This window comes from Melospiza melodia, chromosome 1 (assembly GCF_035770615.1).
Source record: "Melospiza melodia melodia isolate bMelMel2 chromosome 1, bMelMel2.pri, whole genome shotgun sequence".
In the NCBI taxonomy this organism is placed as follows: domain Eukaryota; kingdom Metazoa; phylum Chordata; class Aves; order Passeriformes; family Passerellidae; genus Melospiza; species Melospiza melodia.
Genome location: NC_086194.1, coordinates 21,782,766 through 21,807,679, shown reverse-complemented (window position 1 = coordinate 21,807,679; position 24,914 = coordinate 21,782,766). Strand labels below are relative to the sequence as shown.

General features: G+C 37.2%; 1 protein-coding gene across 1 annotated transcript in view; it reads right to left on the bottom strand.

Moving 5' to 3' along the window:
- ITGA8 (integrin subunit alpha 8) overlaps window positions 1-24,914 on the bottom strand; it is a 115,728-nt gene that overhangs the window by 59,005 nt on the left and 31,809 nt on the right. The window contains exons 14-20 of the mRNA XM_063150608.1: window positions 14,417-14,462; window positions 12,442-12,549; window positions 5,283-5,338; window positions 4,518-4,672; window positions 3,222-3,359; window positions 2,700-2,767; window positions 1,611-1,758 (exon numbers count right to left, since the gene is read on the bottom strand). Of these exons, the coding sequence (XP_063006678.1) occupies window positions 1,611-1,758; window positions 2,700-2,767; window positions 3,222-3,359; window positions 4,518-4,672; window positions 5,283-5,338; window positions 12,442-12,549; window positions 14,417-14,462 (719 nt within the window). The remainder of the gene's footprint in view (window positions 1-1,610; window positions 1,759-2,699; window positions 2,768-3,221; window positions 3,360-4,517; window positions 4,673-5,282; window positions 5,339-12,441; window positions 12,550-14,416; window positions 14,463-24,914) is intronic.

Here is a 24,914-nt window from a genome sequence, read left to right as displayed (position 1 = left end):
CAGTGCCTCACCACCCTCACAGCCAAGAAATTTTCTTAGTATCTCATCTAAACCTCCTTTCTTTCAGTTTGAATTTATTCTCCCTTGTCCTGCCACAACATGGCAGTGTAAGAAGTCTCTCTCTGTCTTTTTTAGTCTCCCTTCAGGTACAGGAAGGCTGATGCAGCCCAGGACACGTTTGACTTTCTGGGCTGGAAATGCACATTGATAACTCATGTCCAGCCTCTTGTCTACTCCCACCCCCAGGTCCTTCAAATAATAGATATGGGCTAATACATGTTTGGGTTTTGGAATTAGTGCCTCCTCTGACACCTTGGTAACATCCAAAAGAGCAGCAAAAGATTTCTAAAGAGGAAGGAAGGAAAAAAGTAACCATTTGTAGCATGTTAAAGAGAACTTTAGTTTTGTAGATTACAGTCCAAAAAAACAGTGGCTTTGCTAAGAGAACAAAAGGAACAGGCAGTAGGAAAAGGCTGGTGTCTTTAAGATATATTTCTGAGATGTGAAGTTGCAGAGAATTCTATCATCTTTGATGAAAGCATTACTTCTTCTTGGATTTTTTTTTTCAAACTAGGTTAGAAGCCCATTAATAAAGTCACTGACAGAAGGAGAATAAGGAAATACCTTGTAAGTTAATTCAACTTCCTTAAAAACATTTGCCTTCAGAAAGGAAATAAACTTGCTTTCTCCCACTCTCACCCTTGAGGCCCTTTTGAACATTCCAGGCACTAACAGAAAAAAGCAGGCTCATGTTGCAACAGCCTGGGAGATATATGAGCAGATGAGGCAATTCAGACTTGCTGTCCAACAGAGAATACATGAACACTCTGCTTGTTTGCAGGATAGGGTTTCATCTTTGCTCTTAAATAAACAAACAGACCCAAAAAGGAAAAACACTGAATGTTCAGTACAGCTCAGCAAGACTTCAGTCAACATTAATCCTTCTGTGAACACTGGCACATTTTACATTTTAATTGCATTTTTTGTCCATTCATAACATGAAAGAATTGACAACAAGGAAAAGTAACTTTGTCAATTTTATACTGCAGTAATGTCCAACTATTCGGGATACTGGAAACTGGGACACCTTTAATAGTGGTAAAACACTGGTGTGCTGTGAGGGGAGACAGCAGTGTCCAAGTGTCTGGGGGTCAGCAGGGCTCATTAACTCTGACTGGGAGTTGGTACCATGGGATCCCAGGCTAAAGGAAGCATAAAGGAATTTGGCAGTATTACTTTCTGCTACTGGTATAGTTTACTGGTTCAAAATCTGAACATAGGAATTGTGAATAGGTATAGGTATGTGAACACCTCTATTCCTAGAAGAAATGTGACAATATTTGTGTAGTATTATAAAAAAGTTAGTGGGAAGGAGCTGGGTTAATGGGAATGAACCTGATCTGGCTCTGAACAGAATGGTCCTGTCCTTCCCATCTTTTGGAGGCATGGCTTATCTTTACCCTGGGCTGTGCAAGCAAGGATAGCTGAGAGTTGATGCAATCTCCCTTCCTGAAAGGAACCTCTTTATGTGCTGCTTTCAGCTGGTACAGCCTATGTAGATAATCCTTGCTCTCAGTTGTCATTATCACTAATATCTTGATTTAATTTACCTTGTTGTTGCGTTCGACCCCGGTGTAATCTGCTTCGGGTGGAATCTTTATATGTAGCTCAGCTTCATAGGCTCCTTCCCCATCATTCCTTGGATTTATTATGAGCATGACGCAGTTTTCTTCTCCAATTATTAGCTGATCTGTATCCCTGTATAGAACATACTACTTGTCAGGAGTTAAAACATGCACAATTAGGATTTATATATGAATAAAGCAGAAGGACATTTTGCTCTCAGAGCATTTGTTCTGGAAAACACTCGGTGAACACAAAAAAACCCCATTTTCTATAAAAATGACAGCATCAAAAAGTATACCAGGACCTGGGTAGAAAAGAGGTTAAGAGAAAACACCACTGTGGCCAAGATGGACTATCACAAAACTTGAAAGCAACTGGTAAAAAATTTCAGAGCCTGACTACTTTCTAAACAACAGGAAGTATTTAGTGGAGGAACCACTTGCCACAGGGTCTCATGAGCATTGTTTTCTGGAGGACACAAAGGTGGTAGTTATCTCCTCATGTCCACTGTAAAACAAACAATGACAGATATTCTCCTGAGACCTGCAATGGCACTGTGCCCTTGTTTCATAGCTACAGACTGATTCTGATGAGAGTCAGGTAACTCTCTGACATTCCCCACTTGTCCTGCTTGGCATATTTCTCCCTCCACAGAAGAAACTGTTGCCATATTTTGAAAATTTTATTTTGAGATTAATTTACTTCACTGTATACTGTGAGAATTGTGTCCAAGTGCAAAGTCACTGGCACACTGAAATAAAAAACTTGAAACCTCCTATGAACAACAATTTGTATAATCTCTTGGTTTTCACAGAACTAGAGCCACTCTAACAAACACCTGCAAACTATATTTTCTATGATAACCATTAAACATCATGAATGTGGTTTGTTTTAATTTGTGCATCCATTTCTTGGTTTTATAGCTGAAATGGATGCACAAATTAAAATCAGGAAATCAAGTAAGAGTGATTAGCTACAGTAAACAACAGAACTGTGTTCTACATCATTCTGTTGCAACAGTTAGCAGTGTCTGGACTGTGTATATACAGAATAATGTATCTTATTTCACTTACGGCACTGCAGAAAGTTGCAAGTCAGGAATACATAAGTTGTCCTCCCCACAGTCAACCAGAATGTAAGCCTGTATCATTGCCAAATAAAAAAATATAATACAGTTAGTACATGCCTTAAAGACCAAATTGCATCACTACATATTGCTAACCTGTCTTAAATACCACTAGCACTGCTTTGCTGAAATACATCTTTTTATGCTTTCTGTAAGTTCCTTTTCATGTGGTAGTAAGAGGTTGGAGACTATTTAGATGGTCAAATATATCCTTAGCAGAACAATATAATCTTCAGTCCCTTTCCCACACTAACTTGGCTTACATATTCTAGAAGGCAATCAAAACAAGAAAGTTTTGGAGATACTTGAAAGGCCTGTTTGTTCTAGTTTTATATTGAGTCTATATTTTGTATTAATTAAATCCCTGTCATGTAATTTCTGGCTTTCTCTTTTAAGGAAGATGACACACATAATATTTGTAAATGCTTTCATGTTTATATACGGAAAATATAACATGCAAACCTCATACCTGCTCTGCTAGTGAGTTTTTCTGGTAATAGTTCAGGATTGGCTTCACAGTGAAACTATCTTCAAAACTGGTCTCATCCAAACTATAATTGAAGTTTATATTGATAGGAGATAATTTATCTCTAAATTCTGTTTCATCCTGTGAGTAATAATCACATAATAAAACCAATGGTTTGCTATGATTATTTCAGTTGGTATAAAAAGCAACAAATTCAGACTTCTGAAGGTAAAGATGTGGTCTTTATTGAAGGTAAGACATGGTTCTTTGACCGATGCTGGCCAAATTCTGGCTGCATGTGGTGTCATTAGGAAAGCAAAGTGACTCACCAGTAATGGGAATGCCCAGAACACATTGCCTCCACAGCCCCACATCTGGAAGAAGCTGGCTGAGCTGAGTAGACTCAGAAATTTTTCAAAGCATTAGCCTAAAATGAAGCTGTTTAAGAGAGACACACAGAACCAACTCCTATCAGGTACTGCCCCCCTTCCTTTTGAAATGGAGATAGGGCATGTGTGGATTTGTGGAGGTAATATTGCTGGTTTGTACCATACCTAAGAATTTATAAGACTTAGCAATGGTAAAATTAAACCACCTTTACTATCTAGATGTGTCCTTACATAGTGCTTGAAACTTCTCCATTTCACCTCCCACTGCATTTCTTGGATCAGACTTGGAATAATCTACTTCAATTGCATGAGGTAACCCCACCTGCAAGTGAGGAAGTATTGATCCTTTCACCTTTACAACTTCAATTTTATAGTTTTAGTTTTTCTAAAATTATTTTAAAATATCTTTAAAATATTTTAAAAAATGTATGAATTTTAGGCCAATATTTCTGGTAAGACTTCTTTATAATCTTTTGAACCTAAATTGGCATGATATTTAACATGATTCATTTATTACTGCACTGTGAATATTAAAAGAAAAAAAAAAAAGAATACCAAAAATGGAAAGCAATCTTGCATTTTTATATCAGAAGATGCAGTATTTGATCAGAATTTCCAGAAGAGCATGAAATTAAGGTATTTTTACATAAAGAAATTCTACAGTCTTCAAAATCCTTCTTTTCTACTTATATTGACAAAAGATGAGGCCAAAGATTTACATAGGGAATTTTTTCAAGGTAGCAGAATGCTCTGGACATACTGAACATACAGATGAAGTCTATCTTGTATCCCATTTCTGTAATTTTGGAGATAACTCTTCCTTTTCCAGTGACTCCTTTTTATTATTATCTTTAAATCCCTGGTACTACTCAAATAATGATGAAAGTCCAAAATATTTTAAACAACTTACTCTGAGATAAACAAGGAAGTCCTGGCAATGGAGTTGTTTCTGTCTTTCTATCACAATGGAGAAGTAGTGATGTGACTGATGGTAATCAAAGAAGAGGGTTCTCTTAACAGCTCCTTTCTGTTTCAATGAATCTAACTGTAATTCACCTTTCAGCACTAAGGGATACAAATAAATAAATAAATAAATTGCTTATTGATATAACAGAAATAAAACAGTAAGGAATTCATTCTGTATTATAATTCATTAACCTAGGCAAGTCTTCCGAGAAAAACTAATCCATGTTTTAAGTGCCTGTCTGTTTAAAAGCCCACTAAGTTTTGATCCAAATTATGCAGGATGTATAATTTAAGCTTTCTTATTTCATTGACAGATCATATGTGTACAGGACTTCTGTCCTTTTAATTTATTATTTTTCCAAAACAGAACTTTCTCCAACAAGGTACATTCTTGGTTTTATTTAGAAAACGACTTAAACTGAAAAAAAAATCCTTTAAGTGAGTAATAAAAGGTTTGCATACACACACACACACACACGTCTGTCTGTCTGTCTATCTATCTATCTATCTATCTATCTATCTATCTATCTATCTATCTATCTATCTATCTATTCATATATCCATATATCCATCTGTCTATCTACTTTTTTAAACTGCATTTTCTTGCCTGAGGAGGATCTCACTCCTATTGTCTTTACAAGTGTAGGAAAAATACATTTGAAAAGGAGCAGGACTAGAGTAAATTACAGCAACAGAAAATATTTCTTACCTATCTCATCTGAGATACTTTGACCTTCAAAATCTGCGCAGACTCTTACAGTAAAGCTACATATAAAAAAGGAGAAGTAATTCATTATTAGCAGAAAATGGACTGACCTGGGAATCAGCAGTTCCCAAATCATATCTTTTAAGTTTTATTTTAATTTGCTTAAAAAGATGTTAACTGAGATTGTATCTAGCTACCTATGGTATTCCCTAATTATGTCAGGAAGTCTCCTAGGCTTCACTAATAATCACAGAAGAATATTCAGAAGACTCTGAATATTTCAGTCTCTGAATATTTCCTGGCAAAGGTACAGAGAAGATTCTCTGGTCCCAGCAGTTCTTGAAAGAGTCCATGGAGATGACCCTTCTGACACTATTCCCAAAGCTGGATTTTTTATGCTGAAGTTCAGGAAACCACCTTTGTAAGAGGCTGTCTGCAGAAATACTTTCTGGTTCATCATGGTCAAATCAGAAAAATCTTGGAGCATATTGTCAACGCTCAAGCTCTTTTCCAGCAAATTAAAGCACTTGGGATACCAATGTGTTCCACTGGCATTACTATAAGATTTTCATTATTTCAACAGGCTACAATTAATTCCAAACATAAAACTTAAATTTTTCGATCTTTCTGACATCAGACTAACCAAACTGCATTGCATTTAATTAGCTAAGTTTTGCAGAAAGGGGCACTTACATCACCTAAATCAAAGCACTGAGAAATTGGTGATTCACGTTCTTTTTCTAGTACGTTAAAGCAATGCATTCCACATAAAGGAACACAACATAAGTTAATTGTTTTTAATTTGCCTGTTCTGAATGTATAGCAAGCTTTTTTGAGCCTAGAAATACTCATATCACAACTGTAACCATTATACAAATGTCACCTCAACCATAGGAGAGTCCTTTCCCATAAGAAATATTGCTGTGTAAGACTGGCAACACATTTGCAGTTATACTCAACTGACAGGAGAAGCCTTTTATAGTTGTATTGGCTGATACCTTCTAATCTGAACTTTAAACTTATATAAAAATTAATTTTAAAAACCCAGAAAAAGTTATGATTATAGACAAGTTTCACTTTGTAAGGAATCTGTGCAAGTTTTATAAATATTTAACTGAATTGCATTTTGAAAAAGTTTTCACAAATTACTCTAGATGGTATGAGAAACAGTATTAATTATGCCTGTTGATGCAATTAGCAGAGCGTACTTCCCTGACAAGTGGCAAAATGAGAAATCTGTCACTGGAAAGATGTTCTTGATTTTTGATTTCTGCTGTCATCTGCCACATAGTCTTAGTTCTGCATACCATAATTCCTAATGAAATCCTGTATAATGTAACAAAATTGCTCAGGTGATAGATTCTTGCAAGTGCTTCTGGTTACCAGTTATTCTTAATGAAAATTTTCATGGCTTCATAAAAAATTTTGGTTTGCATATGGAAAATAAATTGTAGGTCAGCATTAAAATCAGCTTAAATTAAATTAAAAAAATTACCTTATTCATTGATCTTGATCTCCTCACTACTGTTATACTGTATAATAATGTTCCAATGCAGTGGATAAAAAAACCCTAACATAACCTTTAAACCAACCCATAATCCCATTCTAATTGCATGTTTGCTTCCTCTGGCAGATGTAATGAAACTGCCGCATCTGGCATATGTGTCACTCTCATGACCTTAATGGAAAATTCTTTCAATATTTCTTGAGAAACAAGAATGGCATAATGCCATTAATCTGTAGCCTTCAAACAGTCATTCCACTCCATGCAGAGAATGCAGATTTTTCATATTCCTTCTTTTTTACAATTATGAGTCAATACAGATAGAACCAATTATTTCCAAATACACAAGGCCAAAATAAAAAATGAGGAAATCTTGTGTAATTGCATGAATGCATTTTAGACATCAGACTTCACAGGCCTCACATGTCAGAGTGTAAGAGGGCATTTCCTCAGATGTAAACTCAAGAGCTGCCAATGTATTAAACTCAGTTGTCTTGCTTTGGAGGAGTCACAGAAATTTTGTCCTATCATGTTTGGAAAAAGGTTGTGTTTAAAAATGTAGCTTGGAATGCTTTACTTGTCAAACAGAACAATTTCAGTGTATGCTTTATTTACTGCAATGAACAGAATAATTCATAATACATTTTTGATAACTGAAGTAATGTTCTCAAAAATTACTGTAAGAGTCAAGATTTACTCCTTCCACTCCAGGCAGAGCATGTCAAAAAGGGAATAGCAGAGCAAAAAAGCAAAAATCTGGAGTGGATAAACTCCCACACTCTGGCCACACAAGAGGAAGGACTATGGTTGTAGCAGAATTCTGCCACACATTTGTGATTTCGTTTTTTAGCTCAGAAACAGTGCTAAAGACATCAAAGATTTCAATTGCAAACCGAGATGAATTTAGATTCGCTCATCACTTCAACAAGAAAATGCTGGGGAGATGTTGAGGGATGTTTTAGTATCAAGAAAAAGAAAAGCAGAGGGAAAGACAGACTACAAAAGAGTCTAAAGAATTTATAGAGATTTGAGATCTGACTCCTAGGCACAGTAAGAAATAAAATAGCTGAGCTTTGGAGCTTGCTTGTAGGGGCAATCAACCAAACAACAGAATTAACAATCAAAGGAAGAAAACTTCAGCAAGTAAGAAACAAATGGGAAGTAGTCCATCATCCTAAAGCATACAAACTTTTTATGTGCTATGAATCTCTCTTAAGAGATCCCTACATCACATTTATTCTGCTGTGTCTGTCATCACTATGAGATTATGCTTTGAATAGCATTTGAATGTAGTTACAAAACAGAGGGAAAGCCTTAAAACTGAACACACGAGCTTTTCCTGACAATCTCAGGGCAACGAAGCTGTTTGTTTAAAACAATTTTATGTTTTTCAGGTAGGCAAAAATTATTTTTTCAAGAACAAGAAATTTGAAAGTATTCCTTTCTTCAAAAATAATCTTGGCACAGATGGGAGCAGTCTCTTCAAAAGTTAACCCTAATAAAATTACCTAATATCACCAGAAGTGGTGAAAAGTTAGTTACTCATGTATAATATTTTCTAGACTGCACTTAGTACCAGAAAGAAAGTATTTTGGTATGGCTACTCTAGCAGCTGAAAAAAACCAGAAAACCTACTTCAGGAAGTGAAAAGCAAGACATTAGCAGATCCTACCAGGTGTCATTTGTCATTGCTAGTGATTTCTTTAGCACCCAGGTTTGTAGATGGAGAGAAAGAATGGAAAATGCCTTAGCAGAAAGGCAGTGTAAGCTTTAATGTTCTGGGCTTCCATTCTGTGCGAGGCTGATACCCAACCTGCAAAGTCACAAACCTCCACAGAAGAGAAGAAGCTGTTATTGTTCACTGATGAACGTTAAAACAGTTTCCTTTTTGAAGTACAAGCCAAACAACACACTTCTATTGTGATGTTCTAATTCTTGCCCTGATTTTAGATTTTGTTATGGCCAAGTCTAATCCAGTGGCCAACACAGAGTTTTAGTGCTGAAGGCTTCTCATGGCTAAGTTACATTGCATGGCCAAGGTACAGGAGCACTAGGGCTGCTGGATAGAACAAGTGACTGCCCTTTGGGTGTCTCTAGGGCTGCTGAAGCTAAAACCTGGCACAGAGGTCTCCTGTACAGCACCTCAGCTGTGTTGGTGACACCACCTGCCTACCCCCTCTGACCACCCCTGAGGAGTGAGCTCTCCATCTTCTGACTGTTGGCCATATGCCTTTGCTGTCCCACTCATGGGGTCAGGCTGGCCAACAGTCTTTGGAAAATCTCACACAAATTCATCTCAACAATGGCCCCTAGGTCCATATCCATGGGGCACCAACCACATCCTCTTTCAAATTAGGTCAATGAGAAAAGAAAATACCAGCAGCAGAAAGGAGCAAATCTAACCTATGCAGCTATGAACTGCTGAAATATTATTTTGGGAGTTTATCTCTTTGATAGGAATTTTGTATTCAGCTTTTTTAAAAGTGTATGCAAAAAAATGTCTCATTTATGGAATCTAGCTGACACAAGATCATAAATATTTTATTACTACTTTAATAGTAAGAAATTTGGAGATAAAGGAACTGCATTGTTTTCCAAGTATTTTTTGTTAGTATGAACTTGAAGATCAGAAATTTTAAGCTCTCTGCTTCTGGTTTTACTGGGTTTACAGAAGGTAGATAGCCCATATTTCAAATCAGACATCCAAACATGAAAAGCACTTACAAATAAAAAATATAGTCTACAAATATAAAAAAAATAAAAACATATATATACAAAATATATTCTACAATATATGCTACAAATCAACTTTTTCTCATGATTGGACACTTTTATGCAACTTTTGGTAAGTCAGGTAATTTCTCTTACTTATTGCTCCTCTACAAAATGGAATTAACAATATTCACCTTACATCAGTGAGAGGTGAGTAAAAAACTTTTGTAGATGCAATTTAAGAACAAATATATGAAGTAGCTAATGGATAATCAGACCTCAAATGGTAATAAAAATATCAATGCATAGATAAATTAGACCTCCTGACAGCTAGAGCCCAATCTTGAACATAATAAATCACATTATGTTGAAAGAGGTTTTGAAAAATGAAAACATTTAATTTATTTACCTCTTTTTACACATATTAACTTGCATCTTTCACACTTAGGGGAAAAAATAAACTCCTTTTCCATATTCTTTAATACCTTCAAAGTTGCAAAATTTGTTACAGATTTGCTAGTACTGGGAACTCAGAAACAGCCACATTTTTCACACAGCAGGGAATGAATTATATGATTCTAGAAGTTCAGGACAATTCTCCTTGAGCTGTGAATAAAAATGACTTTTTGTGCATGTTTCCTCTGCTGCTTCAGCTTTGCAATTTATATAATGGCAGAAATAATATTTTCCTAATACTTGGAAACGTACAATAATCCACATTATTCATGCACACACACTTCCTGAAGCTTTTCTGGTAGGAGGTTTCCTTTCATTCTAATTCTGCAGTGTCAGTCAGTAGAGTTTTATACAAGATGCACAGCTGGCTAAGAGATACAGAAATGTATCCCATGGGACTAAGGAATTCTTTGCCTGTTGGAGTTTCCCTACTAATTGTTTTCATATGTACAATACAAGCTTATATCAACTAAGGAAAAAAAATTACAGTGTGGAAAATAGCAGCTGCTCTTCAGTCTTTTCTTAACATGAATTAAATCTTTAGGGAGCATTATTTTAGAATAAAGCAGACAGAAATTAAATTATGCTCCTATTAAAGCTTTGTAGATATGAACCAAACTCCTGGCTTATTGTAGCAGAGAAATAAAAAAAAACCAAAAAAATGTGTTAAAAGAGTATGGATTTCTTCCTTCCTTTTCTAAACACTATCTCAGAGCAAGAATGTTTTTTAAGAGAGATTTTCTTCCTCTTGTGCAAAAAAACCACCTTTTTTCTTTCACCTGTTGTTAACTGTTACGGTTCCAAAATCTTTTCTATTATGACATTTAGTATTTTTTTAAAGTCTTAAAGTCTGGAGTTGTGAAACAACATAATTTGGGTCAATGAACATGCTTCAGCCAAGTGTCTGTATTTAATTTTTTTTTTTTTTTTGCATCAACTGTTAAAACACAAGATAATTGAATCAAAAAAAATACCAGAAAGGCCAAAGCTTTGTAAAGTTCTGGGTTTGTATAGTTCCATCAAGTGCCTTCTACATTACTCTGTAGATGGGCAATTTTCTACACTGGATGTAGAAATGAGGAGCATTATAAAAATATGAGAAGTCCATAAAGTGTAAAAGAACACTGCAAGAGTGAAAATCTCTTGATCCCCCCTAACCCATATGCTTTGGAAGCCCACTTATTTATTGGTTTAAGTGTATCAAAGTTTAGTTCCTTTAAAAGCCTCCATGGCTCTTAAATGAAATGCTTCTCATGATTATGTTTTACAGTTCATATGTATCAATTAATTTTAAGATTCTTTAAGATTCTCTTGCTGAATCTTGCATTTGAGATGATTTTTAGGACTCATATCCTGTAAAGAATGTCTCCAATGTGAGGAAATCCTCTGACCATCTTTGGTTTAAAAGCAGTGCAAAATATCTCATTCATGTTATCTTCTGGAGTCCTCCTTTACACCTTAATATTGTTTTTGTTCAGCCCACTTCCTGGCAGGCTTCCTGCTTCTAATGTTTTTACATCTTAGAAATCTGTTCCTCACAGACTCTCTGGCAAGACTTACTACCATTTTATATTCAACTTGCACGTGTTTATGCTCTGTTTTGATTTTAGCTTCCTCATTTGTTATGATTTCCACTTTTAAACAGTATCTTATGTATTTGTAATAGCCTCTTTTGTCAACTATTCCTGGGGTCCTTTCAAAGTGACTTTTTTCTAGTGCAGTAAATGTGCCTTTATGTGGTGTTATGTGTTATTAGTTGGCCTCCAAATGTCCTGCAAGAATTCTGTACTTGTAACTGATCTTAAATTGTTTTAATTAGCTTTTATGTTGGGTTGTTTTGTTTTTTGGTTGTTTTTTTTTTTTTTTTTTTTTCTTTTCAAAGTTAAATGCTACTGTGGTTAAGAGTTTCTCTTTTAAGGATGGTTGAAACATGGTCCTGTGTGATGTGCTAAAAAAAACCTTCCTCTGACCAAAGACAGCCAGAAACAACATCCTGTGAACTTCTCTCTGCATGGCCAGCCAGATACCTTCTCTCTTCCACAAAGGACTAAGATCTGTCTTTCTCCAAGAGAAAATGGAGGGCTGTCCTGGTTTAGAGCCCACCAGCTCTGCATCACTTTCACTGTTACATTTTGTCAACAAGCAGATGACTGTGTTTTCTGTTTTTTCCATTTTAGCTGTTTCATGTTTCATTCATCTAAACATTGCATATGACTTTGCAGCTTGCCCAGGAGCTGAGCATCCTCCTATGCAGAAGGAGACTCAGTGTATCAAAGGACTCAAATTTACCTACTACAATGAGTTAAATAATCTGCTAAGTACTGGAAAATACCAAAAAGATTTCTATGTAGGGGGATTTTGTTGTGCTCAGAGCATGTTTCAGCATTTTGAATTCTGAAAACATTCAACAAAGAGCTGCAATAAAATTAAGGAACAGGAAGTTATTTGAGAAAGGGGATAAGAATATTTTTTGAGTAATCATGGACTTACCAGGCCACCAAAAGCTGAGAGTTGGGGAGCTGACAGGTTTTATTGTCTGGATTCACAATCATGGGGTTCAGAATAAGATGAGCATTCACTGTCACAACAGGTCTGGCTCTGGGAGATAGAAATAAGGTTCATCACATTCAGAAGGAGCACATTAGTACCTAAGTTGCAGCAGAGAAAACACTGAACTGAGTTGGCTGCAGAGAAGCCAGAGTTGTAGGGTTACTTGCGAGAACACAGTTTTATGATGCTGCTCATAGCCAAAAGAACCTTTTTTTTCCCCCCCATCGGAATCCTACTGAGATTCACAAAAAAAAATCTCATGTTAACACATCACAGAAAATGTACCCTATGGTTCATAGATGTGTCCCAGGACTGAGGCACATCAGACACATTTCATCACACTGAGTTTTGTCAAAGGACCAGAATTTCCCTTTTTGGGTTTTACAGCAGTTCTCTGGCCATCTTGCAGATTTATTTTGTACTGTCTCCATTAATAATGATATATTCCAAATTACAATGTCTGTTTCAAGACTCTTAAAAGAAATAAACATGATTTGGTTAAAGTAGAAGTTGGTGTAGACAATCTTGGGCCAATAATGAAATAAACTGTCTGACATTTCTTGGAGTCAACTGACTTTGTAAATCAGGAATAATCACCAGTAAATTGTGCTGAGTACATGAATACACAGTTCTGGGGACAGAAACCATCCCTCTGAAGCTGTTATTAAGTGATAATCTATAACTGCAAGCAGTTTGGAAGACAATAAGAAGTATGTGTCCAGATTCTGATTAAGACAGCAATACTATTTACAGTAACTTACACAATCACCATTTTCTAACTTTCCTGATATTTTAATCCACATGTGAGCTTTTATGATTACTTCTTTATATTACTTCAGCAAGACATTAAAAATAAAATTACTCTCTTCACTTTCGTGCAACAGGGAAAACCTTTTTTTGCCTAGAAAATTTCAGTAATAAAACTCTATTTTAACAGTATGACAAGTTGCATATTTGATACATTCTGGCCAGGAAATGGCCTTCTGCTATTCACTTTATTAAATTACATAGAACACATTTTATTGTTATTGAAAATACACAGTGGATCTAATTCTTCAATGCTTTATCCTGTGCAGTCACTCATGGCATTGCAAAGTATTTGTATGATTCTTTCATAGCACAGAAGGAAAATCAGGACTTCTCACTACACCTACAGTGTTAGCTGAGATGAGTGAACATTCCTGTTCTATAAAATTCTTATGTTGTTACAAACATTCAGTTGGGAAGCAAAACATGCCTTTTCTCAGTCAGGTACTGTTGGGAATACAGACAAGAAGAAGCCAGACAGGAATCAGAAACATGACCACATTTTGTAGCAATGGATGGTGAAAGCTTAAATGAAATGAGCTGCCAGCATGGCTGGACTAAGCGAGCATTAGCAGATTTTATGTAAATGTCTATGTATTTGGCAGCTTCAAATTTTACATCTCATCAAAAAGTGCATTTAGTGAAACTCCATAGTCAGCAACAATTTTTTGTTTTGTAAAGTGGGATCTAGTGCATTTTTTTAAACTGAGGCTAAAAGTAGCAGTCTTTATCTTCAATAAATGGTTCATGTCTTAACATACACAATCTCTGAAGACTGGTCACTTTCAAGTGTCTTAGTAGCACCAATTCCTCAGGGAAGAAATTAATTTTCAACCCCATGCCTTTTAAATTTCTTATTTAAAATTAACTAAAGAGTCAAACATTCTAGAAGCTGCTGGAGCTAAGCCTAAGCATGGAAATTTTCATTGAAAATTACAGGGTTTGAGCATGGGAAAAAAACACATCTTTTTCAAAATATGTTTAATTTAACATCTCTAATGACCACCTTTTACACACTGCAACAGGGAAATAGGAATTTGGCATTTTTAAATTTTCTTATCTCCCACTAAAGCCATGAAATATCAAATCCATTGTATTTACCACATACCTGTAAACAACTGCTTTTCCAGCTCCAAATGCACCCACAATTAAATCTGGAAGAACCAAAATGGTTTCAGAATAGCTATACAGTAATCTCTCACACATTTTTTTCCCATCATAAATTAGCTTATTTACATTAACATTGCAGTAACATAAAACAAACATGATAATTCCTTTCTAAGCACTTTTCTTCAAAAGTGTGAAGAACACAAGTGTGTTTTACCTGAAGGAAAACATTTCATATTTCAGAGATGGTGTCATAAATGTCTCAGTTGAAACCAGTAACTGCCAAACTAATTAACACAATGTCACCCACGCCACAATCTCACTTCTCCCCAGCTTGTATTATAGGGGAGAAAAATGCCATTAAACTCAATGTATTTTATTCCAAATCCTTAACTCTCCATTGAATGAAGAGCTGCAAAACAATTTCTCACCAGTTTCCTATAAATAATGTTGAAACTTCATGGTGTTCTTTCCTGACAATCCTTCCATTCTACTTTGTGTTTTAAGTGATTTGTTCATTAATTTAGGCATTACATCTCTGTGCAAATAAACACAACGCAAGGTCAGAGGATGGCTGATTTCATAGCCTCTAATGTTTCCAGCACTGTAGCAATATGAGAAATGGCTTACAACAGTTATCCATCTAAAGCTGTCATTTTCCCTGACAGAAGGAGTCAACAACACAGATGCTACACTGGGACTTGGGCATGTTTTTGTCAGTGGTCAGTGGCCTGGGTTTGGGAATCTACAGGCCAGAATATTTCCACTTTCTGCCTGGAGCCCTCATCTAGTGATCTCTGGAAAGATCCAGACTGGCTTCCTGAATCCATTCAAGCCTCCTGGAGAAAAACTGGAGCCAAGCCATGAGGAAAAAGGATTAACTTTCCTGCTGCCTCTGCCTTTGGAAAGAGCTTTGGTTCATTTTCAAAGCCCCCAGAGTCCATCTGGGCACAGCTTTCACTCCACTACTGCTATCATTCAACATGACTGACATGTATCCAAGTCAGAAGACTGAGCCTTACAACAGCAGTGGTACAGACTGGCAATCTAAATTGATCTAAATAAGTTAATTAAATGAGTATGTGGGCTTTTAAACAAACTCTTACTTGCTGCTTGTATAGTTGGGGCACTGGTTTGCTTAAGAAGCCCTGAAGTCATCAAGCATGATGGAAATACCAAGCTTTGATGTTAATTATCTGGATGGGTTTGGTCCAGGACTGGCAGTGTATTTCCTAGTGCTTCTCCATTGTTCAGATGGTCAGGATTTCAAAAAAACTATAAACAAATACTTCACATGGGCAACAGCCAGTCCTTCACTGAATTCCATTAATAATGTCCTAATAGGAGCAGACACAGACAGTTTATGGATCTGATCCTCTTTTTGTACAACATTTACATTTTTCTAATTTCATTGGCCTTAGAGAAATATGTTTCAGGGTCAGGAACACTTTAAATAGCAGAAGAAAATAACTGATTTTATCTCCTTTTTGGGACATTTGTATGTCATATTCTTTGGTAGCTTTTACAGACAACTTGCCCACAGTACCAAAAGCGAAAGATGTTTTCCTCTTAAATAAACAACTAATTGAGACAAAGCCATCACCATGAAGGCTGCACCACACACAAACAGAACTTTTCCTGGCACCTCACTTATAGTGGCACCCATAGCAACCCCCCAAAAAAATTTAATATTTTGTTGATTTTGATTTTGCTTGCGTCTGAAGGAATTTTTATGAGTTTTGTGTTTGATGGGGTTTTCTTCTGTTTGCTATTTCTTAAGGAAAAAGAAACATTATGTTATGAACAGAAAGTGAAAGACAAGATGGAAAGGGTTTCTGTTCTGCTCTTCCCAGCTCTTCCCTGGCACTTCTTGTGAATTCTATAACAGACTTGACTTCAGATATATACTGGCTCTTACCAGACCTGATAACTCAAAAGGTTTCAGGGTTATATTGTGAGAGACAAAACAGGAAGATATCCAAGACTTATTCAGATCTTGGCCTAGTGATGACTTCATAACACATTCTTTCATTAAAAAATAAAGGTTAAACACACAACTTGGGTAAGCTTACTAAAATGCAGCCCATTAGAACCTGAAGGTGAGAAGAATGAGTTTGTCAGACACAGCTGGCCTCACTGGTGTGAGTGAGTGTAATTTCAGTATGCACTGCTGTGCAAAGGTACCATCAATCTCAGCATCCCCATTTAATATTAAAGAGGATTTTGTACATCTGCTTAATGGTTAAATCCTGGTTTGTCTGGGACAGAGCCCAGCTTATTTGAAGACAGAGGGTGATGGGTCTAAAGGAGAAAATATAGGCCTCAGCCATCCAAAGACTGGTTTGCCATGAGCAATCTTTCTTCATTGCCACTTCATCCAGGTTTGGAGACACAGCAAATAGGATGAGGATCCCCAATCATGGCATCACCTTTGAGACTTTAAGGGCTGTAGGACTGTACTCTCCTGCTCTTGTTGGGAGGCTCTTTTACCCTGACATGTCATTTGTTTTCTGGCCTGAGCCATGCTTATTCTTGATCTAAAGAACTTGAATGTGTGAAACCACTGAGAAAGTGGAATTAAGAATGAAAAGTAAAAAAAATCCCCATATTTATAGCCAGTAGTAACTTCTACAATCTAGTGTAAGGACAAAATAATTATATATTCAAGCAGAGCATTCACTGGAAGATTAATTAGGGATTTTTCTTTGCTTTGTCTTCTTCTGTTACAGAGCAGTGATGTCACTCTTCCTTCTTTCATTGCTTTGTGGGGTGCAACTCTATACCCATAATTGGAAAAAAATTGATGTTGATACAAATGCATGAGATTTGAATACACATCCAATCAGAGCACTTTTACAAGCAGAAGTTTTGAATTTGTTGATTGTTCTGTAGAAGAAAAGTTACTAATAATTTCTGTGAAAAAAATGCATGAGATGTCTAAATTATCTGAATTTTGGCAACTTTCTCCTTCAAAAATAGAAGTTTTCTTTATTAATTCTTGTTAATGCTGCACATGCAATGTCACTGATGCAAAGACCACTAGCTGAAAAACAAAGTTTTAACAATCACTTACAGAGAAAAAGAAACCAACTTAAAAAAAAACAGTTTAACTCCTTATAACCCTTCCAAAGAGAGCCTGAGGAAAAGCCTATGCCTACTCCTTTGCATCAGTGAGGGATTTTTTTCAAGGTCAGATTAAAATGTGTGATTAAAACATAAAAAAAAAAAGACAAAAAAGTGTAAGAATCACAAAATCTCCCTCAGTTCTTCTTTTCTTATATTTCATGTTTCTGGGATGATGAGAGATCTCACTGGTTTAGTTAAATAATCACTTTGCCTACACTGTCTGTTTGAGAAGATTTTCTATCAGCTGCTCACCTGCAGAGAGCCAAGATCTGTAAGGAAGGGTTGGCATCAGCACCCATGTGCTTCTGCCTCATTGCTTTTGAGGAATAAATGAGCTGTGGGGTCACAACCACACTGCAAAAAATAAGAAAACAAGCATGGAGCAACTCCACAGGAATTTTTAACTTCCATTTTTAACACAGCTTGCGGGTTGTATGCAATAAAGTCCCAGCTGGTGGGGTTTGCAGAGCTTAATGTTGAAACAAGTGTCTTTGGGACATATTTAACTGAAGTCAAGGGCACTGCACAAAGTCAAACAATCCTAATACTTTTTTCAAATACCTAAATATACTTTTCTTTGAAGAGAAAGGTTGCAAGATGCTGTCTGGCGCAAGAAATCTATTTTCTGAGATAAAATTATAAAATTTTAAGGTGCTGGCACTGAAAGGGACATTGGATTTTGTAAGCTTGTGAGTTCACTTGCACCTTCTGCCATGTGACTGTGACAAATCTGAAACACTGTGTGATAAAGGGCAGAAACTTGCCATGATGATCACTAAACCTTCAACCAAATGAAGGAAGTAGGAAGATCAACAAAGTCCTACTTCCAGTCTCAACAAGACATACTCCTTTATTAACTCAAGAAAATTTACTTTATTCCCTCATATTTTTAAAGGTCATCCCCATTCTCTCTGAGAGATGCAGCCTCAGGGAGTCTGAGCAGGGAGAACATGCATCATGTTCAGCACCCTGCACTTGATTGGAACCTGTCCAGCAATCCCAAAAGAAATTGCCAAGACATGGTGTCTCATATTGGTACATGGGGGACAGCGGCCAAGAAAAACAACCAGTGAACAACTGCATAACTGGCAAACACCTCACTTGTCAGAAACCCAAAAATGAAACAACAGCTGAGTCACCTCCCTGCTGCAGCTCTACCAGGACACAGGCAGGAAAGGGATACATTTGGGGACTCAGAATGATTTCCTGACAGATTTAAACATAACTTGATGCAGTCTGTCAGCTTCATTGTATAGTATAAAAAGGGACTGGAAAACAGTTATATTCTACATGAGTACTGGTGCTAATGGAAATTTTGTACAAGGGAGAAAACCACCTAACTGTAAACTCTATTAAAAAAATCTTTGTGGGGCTTTTTGCTTTTTTATTTTCCTCGGCAGATCAGGTGCCAAAAAGGCCCATGATCATATCTCTATTTGTTTTCTAGGACTTCAGTGTTCATTACAACCCCAAATCTCAGTAGGAAAGGTCTAGAATAAAAATGCCTTTAAATGGCTATCACTTCAGGCTTGACCATAGTAGAGGACACAGGCCTGTCCACCATAGCCACCTTTACTCAAGAATTTTAGTTAAATACTAGAAACAGCCATCATTCAAAGCAGAGTCACTTTCTTCCAATCCTATCATTCTCAGGTACTGTTTTTAAACCATTCTGGTAGCAGGTCTGTTACAGGCAATTCCAAAGGCTAATTCATACCAATGCTTCTCTTTTGTCTGAATTAATTCCTTTCACAACACAACAATATTATTCATTATATTACCAAAAAAATCCTAAAGAGGACAGTTAATGCTTTATCACTTAAGTAAAACACTACTGGGATCAATTGCTTTACTCTTACATTCTATTGGGCACAATACTGTGATTTCATAAAATATTGTAAAGAATTTTAGAAAAGCATATCTAAAAATTACAGAAATAATAGTTTGCCATAAAATCAACATATTTGTACACAATTCTTGGCTTGTCACTACATTTTTGACTGATTATTCATGTGAAAAAATAATTAGCTGGTAGAAGCACTTCAGCTTTTCTGCATTTGCTGGCAGAACCCAAGCCATTATTCTGGCTCCCACACAGAGCAGTCCTCTCTTACCAGAGCAGATGCAGCTTCTCATTGATTTAATTTGTTTGTCTTCCACAAATCTCCTGGACCAACTTCATAATTTAATCATCGCTAGATTCCGATTTGTAATATTGTTGGCACAATGCCTACTGGTCTCAAAAAAATTTATTAATCTGAAGAACCCCCACCTCTCAGAAAGAAATTTGAGGATTTTCTTCCTGCTGCTTGAGTTAATGTATTCAGCAGGAGGAGCTGTTAAATATTCCTGTTTTATTAAGATTAGACTGGATTACTGAAGTTCTGTGGACATTTTGTCTTCTTATTACACTTCTTTCCTTCTTAAAATGTTTATAGAGTAGTTTGATATTAAGTACTATGATATTCTAACTAACTACTATGATATTCTTAAGATAATAACTGAGTCCAAAATAACAAGGCATGAAGATGCCTTTATGCATTCCCCATTGCTGATAAAGGCTTGACTTTAAAGAACAACCAAAAGAACAGGCTAACAGCTGGGTTTGTGCTGAAGTAGGATACCTTGAACTGAAGCTTCAGTGGCACTGATTACTCTCTTAAGTTAATAAGGAAGACTTACACTAGCATATAAACAGGCAGGGAGCAGAGACAATAGTGTATAATTTATTTGAGCAATTAACTAATCATCAGTCTTTGAATAGTGAAGTCATCCAAAGCACTGTTCTGAATCTACCCACACTGTTAATAGGAACTGGTTAAATCATCCTGATTCAGAGGCACATTCAAAGAAACCCCAGTCTTCGGGAGGATATGCCACAAGAAGAAAGCAAGTTTAATGAGTTGAGTAAGTTATTCATTATAAACTATTTGCTCAGCTATAATCAGCCATTTGCTCAGTCATCAGCCATGACTGAACATATGCTGAAATGTGAGGGTGGAAACCTTACAGCCTACAAATGTCTGAGCCCTGTACAGATAGATGAACCAGCTGGAAGTGCAGCATCATCACCTAGGTAATCACAGACTACAGGCACTCAGTGGGGCCAGCTTTGAACAGATGCCCAGAAGCCAAAAGAAACAAATTTCTTTCCCATTAAACAGATTAATGGATTTCTTTTGTTCCTATGAAAATTGAACTATGCTAATAGAAAAAGACAAATAAATGTATAAATAAAATAAACTCTAATTCAAAATGCATGCCTTCGGTTCATTCCCTGCTTCAGGCTTTGATAACACACATAAAGATCAGGATGGAGCAAAGGGGCCCTAAAAGCCCCAGATTTACAGGACAGTGGAAGCTGCCTTGAAAGATGTTATTATGCATCCCAGATGTCCCAGTACAGAAGACAGGCAGGAAGATTGTGCTGAGGAAGGTATTTCAGAATATCTTCATGCAAACTTTGTCGAGCTGCTGTTACAGAGAATCCCATGATTATATAAATTGTGTTACAGCCTTCACTAGGATCACCTCAGACACAGCACAATGCTGCTTTGCCATGTCCTCACCTTGGCACAGAATTCCAGCTACCACTGTATTTGCACTTAAACTGATGGGAAAAGCCCATATTTTACGGTTTTCAATCTCATCACCTCCCTTATTTCTTTAATTCCATTTAGTGTTTTTTTCATTACTGTCAATCCAGAATAATGGCATTAAACCAGTATTGCAGCAGAAGTGAGATCAGCTCTTCTCTTTTGAATATGACCTTAGAACATGAGTTGTCCGAAAACAGTGAAGTGGATCACCTGCTGAAAGATGTTACAATTATGTCACTGCTAGTAAAACAATGGTAAAGAATGTGCCTGTATGCTGTATCTTTACTACATGCAGTGGTATCATTAAAATAGCCCTAACACAGTTCACCCATGCCAATTATTAGACTACAAAAGCAAGCACGCAGTAACCCTGTTTTGGCAAAAGTGAGTTTAATAGTGTGCACAAGGAGTGCTCAGAACCAAAGACAGCATGTTTCATTTACTAGTGTAGAAGTACCTCAGGAGGATTAACTGGTCTTTTCCATCAAACACTGGGTCCATGTTGTGTACTGGAGAGTTATTGAGTATTTCAGGTAAGTATAGTATTAAGCTTGTCAGTGTCATGCTTAGAAGACTGGGAAAGCTGCCCATCATGGCTTGGCACAATCTATCTGACTGATATCCTTAATCTGCTTCCTTTTACTAGTCTTATTTGACTATAAAGTTTAATTAGATTTTGCCTCTTACACGACTACAGAGAAAGGAGCATCATCCATTAATCACCACCATCACCACTGCCTGGCACTGCACTCCAGCTAGGTGAGGAGGAGGCCTCTGTTTGGGGTAGAAGGTGATGAACACAAGCACAGAGAAGGCAGCAGCATGAGCAACACAGCTGCTAGAATGATCAGCACTGTTTTCTGCCTCTGCTGCTTCCCAGGGTTGAAAGTTTCCCACTGCCCCCAAGCCTGCAAAGCAGAGACTTCCATATTATCACCCCTGTCTGTGCTGATAAAGGAACAGTTCTGGGTACATAACATCTGGAGTGTCTGTAAGGATGACACAATTTACAGAACTCCCTCCTGGAAAGCTGCAGAGATGTAAACCAAAGGTTGTACTTAGTAACAAAACTCAGTCTTCCCTGTAAAAAGAATCTCAGTATTTTCACAATGCTGAGGGGTCTGTTACTGTTACAGTGACAGCACCTGGGCCAGGACAGCTGGACAGATGGTCACTACATTGACAGAACTGCTAACAAAAAGGAAAAGCAGCTCTGTCTGCATGCTGGCCCTACCAGGGAAAGTTCCATTTTTAGGTAAGTCTTTGCTAGTTAGTTATTCAGCTGTCTGTACCTTGTGCTTGTGCAATAAAGGCAGGGCAAGTGTTTGAGCACTGTGTACTGTCCATATTTTTGTGTTGTTAGCACAGATTAGCTGTGATTTTAGTGTGTGCAAGTTAGTACTCCCCAAGACAGCAACTGGGAAAGGTTTGGGCCAAAGACCTTTCACAAAAGGGAATATGGGTACTGCCATCCTGTTCCAGTGGTTTCATCTGATAAGAGTGAGCTGTGCTGTGCCATGTAGCCTCAAGCCCAGACCACAGTTCCTGGCCCACTTTATTTTCTTGTACAAACATGATTACTGATAGCAATGAAAAATATTTGGGATTATTGTTTTTTCAAGCACTAATTCTGATTTTCTTCTCAGTTGAGAAGATCCAGCTCTTTTTTAATGTTGGTTAAGTATGAAACCCAGGTCAATGGTAAAATCTTTATCAGAAACCATTCTTTACCCATACACAAGTCATAAACTACTAACGACTCTTTACACAAAAATATATGAAGAAGAGGAGAAGAGGCAGCACTGGTGGCAAGACTGAAAAATCATTTGGTACAACAGAACTGGTGTGCCATTCTCCATTGCACAAGGAACAATTAAATATATTAGAATTCATTCCAGAGGATTGCTAAAACATGTGGCTGCTAGAGGAAGTATGTCTCAAGTCTGTAAAATAACTGGACTGCAGAACTGTTGAAAATGTCCAGTGGAATGTTCAAGATTTGAATGGGACACAGTGAGAATTATTTCTTCACAGACAATTCAGTTGGGCTGTGGGGTCCCTTGACAAATGCTGCGTGTGCCAAAAGTCTGCATGAGTTCTACAGCTGACTGTTCAAATTCATGGAAGAAAAGTCTGTCAAGTGATACTAATTTTGGAAGTGCCATCTCTTACTCTGGGCCACCTTGATATTCTGGTTGGTTAATGCTGGGTGAATATTCTGGGAAATATCACAACTGTACAACTCCCAGGATATCTATTGTTGGCCACTGATTGAAACATGCTATGGTGCTAGACAGATCTTTCATCTCTATCAGTATGGTTGTATTATGTTTTTCCTTGTCTGCTCTGCTGCTCCACCATTAAGCCTGCCTGGGATCAGTTTTTCTCCCAAATTGATTATACAGCTGGGGTCATGGGGGACAAGAGACTCTTTCTCTGCCTTTCCCAAAGAAGACCAGAAAGTGGGGGGTGGAGGAGACTCTCTCCCTTTGGTGGCAGGAGTCACAGGAAGAGGAGAAAAGAGAAACCACTCCATCCACAGGAAAGCTGAGGGATTTGAAGAGCTCTTTGTACTAGGGAGTCTTCATCTGCTCCCTGTTCCTTCTCTGTTCCTGAGCTTATACTGGCATTTGGATGAAGAGAAGAAGATATTACTCCCTGTACCAAATGGTCTCTCTTCTCCAGAAGGCTAATATATAGATCCCAGTTTGAATTGAACTCCCAGCCAAGAGAGGATTTAACCTTTTTCCAATGGGAGAAAAATTTGACTGTGATTCACCCTCTCTTTTTAGTAACTGCATTACCCAGCTTGTAACCAAAGAGCACTGGGGTTGCTGGGATCTGTACAGCAATCCCAGGATAAAGCCCAGTGGTCTGTGGTAAGAAGCCATATGAACAGGTGGTATCTTCTGCCCTCTAGGTCAGTGATCTGTTCCCAAAAACATTACCTTATGGTCTGATTTAAAGAAAGCCTGAACCTCTAAAAGCTCTGAAAATGCTATACAGTGCATTAGAAATGAAATGGCAGAGTAAGTCTCCCAAGTCTCAGACTCCAAATTCCTAGCATGGATATGCTGCCTCATGAACAATGTCAGGCACAAGTGCTTGAGTAAATTATACAAAGACAGCTACAGCTATACAGGTCAGTCTTGAACAATTGAACTCTAGCCATGGAAGAGCTACGTGCTTGGAGAATCTCACCTTACACAGTGGCAATATACATTCATCCCTGCAGCCACACATTACAGCTGTCTTTCATCTCCAGTCCAGAACTTCTGAGAACAGAACTTCTGAAGGAGTGTTAAGTCAGAAAAACCTGATTTTATTACATTTATCTTTTTATAAAATGGTTGCTTTTAGAATATACACACTAGAAAGCTTAAATTAAAATGTTTGTGATATTTTTCCCCGTATCTTTCACAACCTTCCTTGAATCACAGGCACAAACAGTAGTTTGGGAAGCATGGAATTAAAAGCTAATTTTCTAGATTTCTATAGTCAGCCAGATCCCATTTCTCTAAAATAAAACTTCCTTCCTAATCCTTCCAACTTCAGTACCTTGTTTCCTCCTTTTACAAGGGTTGCCCTCAGGCGTTTCCGTCAGGAGGTGAAGGAGGAAAGCTCTTTGACACGAGAAGGATTACTTGATTCATTGCCGAGAGTGTTTGTCCTAGGCTTGCATTTCCCTGTATTATTTCCTTTTTTTTCCCCTTTTCCTATAGGAAGGCACTCTATTTTTGTGCTAACATTGTGCCATGTTTGCACTATTTTTAC